The following is a 3,238-nucleotide window of genomic DNA, read 5'->3' as shown; positions in this document are numbered from 1 at the left end:
CATTAGCACCTCTAGTAATATATTTACTGAGAAAAATGTTGACGTGTTCAATACTTATTTTACCCGCTGTATAACCTTATATCATACTGCACAATATTCAGAGCTGATAGTAAACAGAGTCAAAGATTGCAGTTTTTCTGTTGTCTCCTAAAGATGAACCGCTGCGTTTGTCACCTGGAAGTCATGTCGGATGAGGATCCTCCAGCGTCTCCGTTTTCCTGCGGAACGGGTCTCTGAGGTAACGAAGCAGCTCCATCTGTGAGAGAAACAAGCAAACACTGTTGGTCAGAAAATACTGACCATCATTTTAATTTTTCCAAATTTAGTTTTAACAACTGTTTTAAACAGCTTTACAGCAAGAAAACAACTAGAGTTACAAACTTTAGACTTGTCTGAATGTCCTAAACCACTAGATTCTTGTTTTTTTTTTTTGCCAACGTCTATTATCCAGGTGTGCCCCCTGCACACCCAGCAGTTTGGGTTGGGTCAGAAGCATAAAGACCAGCAAGGCCCATGGAGGCATTGAAGCTTTACAAATAAACCTGACTGACTTGTTTTGTTTCACTGTTCTTAATTATGCTGAGTCAATCTTTTTTTTCTTTGTCTTTTAGAGAAATCCGGACAGTCTGGAAGGATTGTTCTCTGTCACCTCACACCGAGTCAGACCAGATTTATTTTAACGTAACATTTCCTTCAGAGTGTTAAACTCCTAGAGCTGTTTTATTAGTTTACTGACCACAGGTCTTTCAGATTATGTAAACCAGCTGGAGGCATGGAAATAAATACGACTTGAATTCTAAAAATGCTTTTGTTTTCTACTTTGCAAAGAACAGTAGGACACTCACCTCCTTCACTGTCCGAGTCGTCTGTTGAAAAACAGAGAGAGGGGGGAAAAATAATGCATTTTTTTTAAAACAAAGAGACTAACACCCACACTTTGTGTCTTCGGATCAATTATAGAAAAATGTGCCGTTAACTTTTCTGACATAAGCAAATAAAAAAACTATTGAATGAGCCTGGATTTACTTTAACACCTGCCAAAAATACAGAAGCAATCTTTATTTTCAAGTTAAGATGAATAAAATATGGTTCTGTGGAAGTTCTAAGGTGTTTGCAGGGATTACCTTGACCCTCAATCTTTGGTCTCCTCCTCTGCCCCTTGGCAGACGAAGGCCGAGGTATTCTCACTGGACTGTTCGTCTGCGAAACAAGAAAGATGTTTTCTTTTATGGGCCTAAAAATACAACTCTGTCCCGCTCGGTACGCCTTCCAGTTCAATATTACTGTTTATTCCATACTTCCCTCAGACACAATACAATAAACGAGACTAGAACAAACAGAAGTGGATCCAAAGATTAACAGAAACTTGATGAGAAYRAAAGATTTTGCTGACGCAGCGTTCTCACCTGGTTCTCGTCTACTTCTGCAGGCTGTACAGTGAACACAATGTTTTCATTTCAGTAAGCTACGAACACTCAATTATCCCATTTATCATTTAATAAAACAAGAACACAATCCTAAATAGCTCTGCTAATAGCCACGCCAAAGCTGAAGCAGTAATCACTACAATTAAATTTTAATTTGTTCTTAATCTTTGTTCCACTCATGTCTGAAAGAGATATTACCTCTTCAGCCGGATTTGGATCCTTGCAAGAAGAGGCGAAACAATAAAAACAGAAATCAGAGTTTATTACAGCCTGTCCTTCCAGTAACCACACTCTAAAAATGAAATGTTGGATTTACTTAACCATGTTATGTGACCTGGTTCCACTTAACTGAGTTGAGTAAATTCAAAACAACATGTTTATGTTCTTTGGTTAAAAAACTGGTATGTTGCTTTGAATTTACTCAACTCAGTTAAGTGGAACCAGGTCACATACAGTAACATGGTTAAGTAAATCCAACATGTCATTTTTTACAATACAGTTGTGAATCAGAAAGAACTCACTGCTGGCACTGGTTTGGCTGGTTTGCTGCTCTGCTCCTCAGGACTGGGTTTCTGCTGCAGTACTTCTGACTCTCTGGCCTGAGAATGACACAGTTCATATAAATAACATTTTTATTGCCATTACAAATGACAGGAGTCGGATCAGGAGGCATACTTTCTCATTTCTGCTCTCTCCACTCTTGTTTCTCTCGTCCCGGTCTTTGCGTCGCTCTCTGTCTTTGTCTCGTTCCCGGTCTCTGTGAGAATCCCTGTCTCTGGTCCGCTCCTTGTCTCTCTCTCTGACTCTGTCTCGGTCTTTGTCCTTGTCCCGGACGCGTCCTTTGTCTCGCTCCCTGTCTCGACTCTTGTCTTTGTCGTTGGTCTGGTGTTCCTGTTTGCTGCGGTGGTGCCGGTCCGACCTCTCGCCATCTTTGTCTTCGTCTCTCTGCCGACTCTCTGGCTCTTTAGGCTGGTCTGGGTCCTTCTGCTCCCGGCTGCCGCTGCGCTCCGTTATCTTTTTTCTCTCCTGAAATCAGTCAAAAGTTAGAAAAAAAAAACACAAACAAAATAAAAGTAGGATTGTTTTTTTGTACAACAAAGACTTTAGCAGGAAGAGGACTCACCTCTTTGTCCAGCGGGCGTTCACGTCCCTCCCTGTTCTCCTTGCCCTGGSACTTGGAGGTGCCGGCCTTGGTCTTTAGGTCCACCTTGTCTCCTGTGAGCACTCGCTTTACTGCTTCATCACTGGACAACTGCAGATTTGATTAAAGAAAATAATTTGATAATATCAAGAAATAAACAAAAAACTCAAAAAGATTCAAATAAAAAAATCAATTATATGTGAAAAAGTGTTAAAATACAACTAAAACTGAAATATTTCACACAAATTAAAAAAAACAACAGTACCCAGTAGCCCCAGTGTTATTAGAAACACAACCAAATGTGTTCCTGGATGCATGTATTGCATAAGCTCTGAGAATAATATATTTAAATCCCTGAGAATTGTTTACAGATTGTTGAAAGAACAACTGTCCCCCGGGCAGTGGCTCACAGGTCGACGATCCGTCTCTGAGGATTTAATTWAAATATTTCTAAGTTCTCCCTGAGGCGACTGAGCAGTTTTCATCATTGAGCAATATTTTAATGTGCAGAAAAAATAAACCCACAAAACTTTATTTTAATGTGGCGTCTTACAATTTCCAGAAAACATGCGACAACACTGAACACACTTTCCTGAAAGTGTTGGTGTTTTATTGGGCTTTGCAGTGTGTGTGTGTGTGTGTGTGTGTGTGTGTGTGTGTGTGTGTGTGT

The 3,238-nt window shown here is 40.2% G+C and overlaps 1 protein-coding gene across 1 annotated transcript in view; it reads right to left on the bottom strand.

Moving 5' to 3' along the window:
* Positions 1–3,238, bottom strand: part of traf3ip1 (TNF receptor-associated factor 3 interacting protein 1) — a gene marked incomplete in the record, with an annotated part of 21,797 nt that overhangs the window by 15,132 nt on the left and 3,427 nt on the right. The window contains 8 exon segments of the mRNA XM_014015211.1: positions 175–256; positions 846–866; positions 1,125–1,200; positions 1,407–1,430; positions 1,626–1,646; positions 1,949–2,026; positions 2,103–2,453; positions 2,551–2,679. Coding sequence (XP_013870665.1) covers positions 175–256; positions 846–866; positions 1,125–1,200; positions 1,407–1,430; positions 1,626–1,646; positions 1,949–2,026; positions 2,103–2,453; positions 2,551–2,679 — 782 coding nt within the window.

This window comes from Austrofundulus limnaeus, unplaced genomic scaffold (genome assembly GCF_001266775.1).
Source record: "Austrofundulus limnaeus strain Quisiro unplaced genomic scaffold, Austrofundulus_limnaeus-1.0 Scaffold125, whole genome shotgun sequence".
In the NCBI taxonomy this organism is placed as follows: domain Eukaryota; kingdom Metazoa; phylum Chordata; class Actinopteri; order Cyprinodontiformes; family Rivulidae; genus Austrofundulus; species Austrofundulus limnaeus.
The sequence above is the reverse complement of the archived record's forward strand: the minus strand, read 5'-3'. Positions and strand labels throughout refer to the sequence as shown.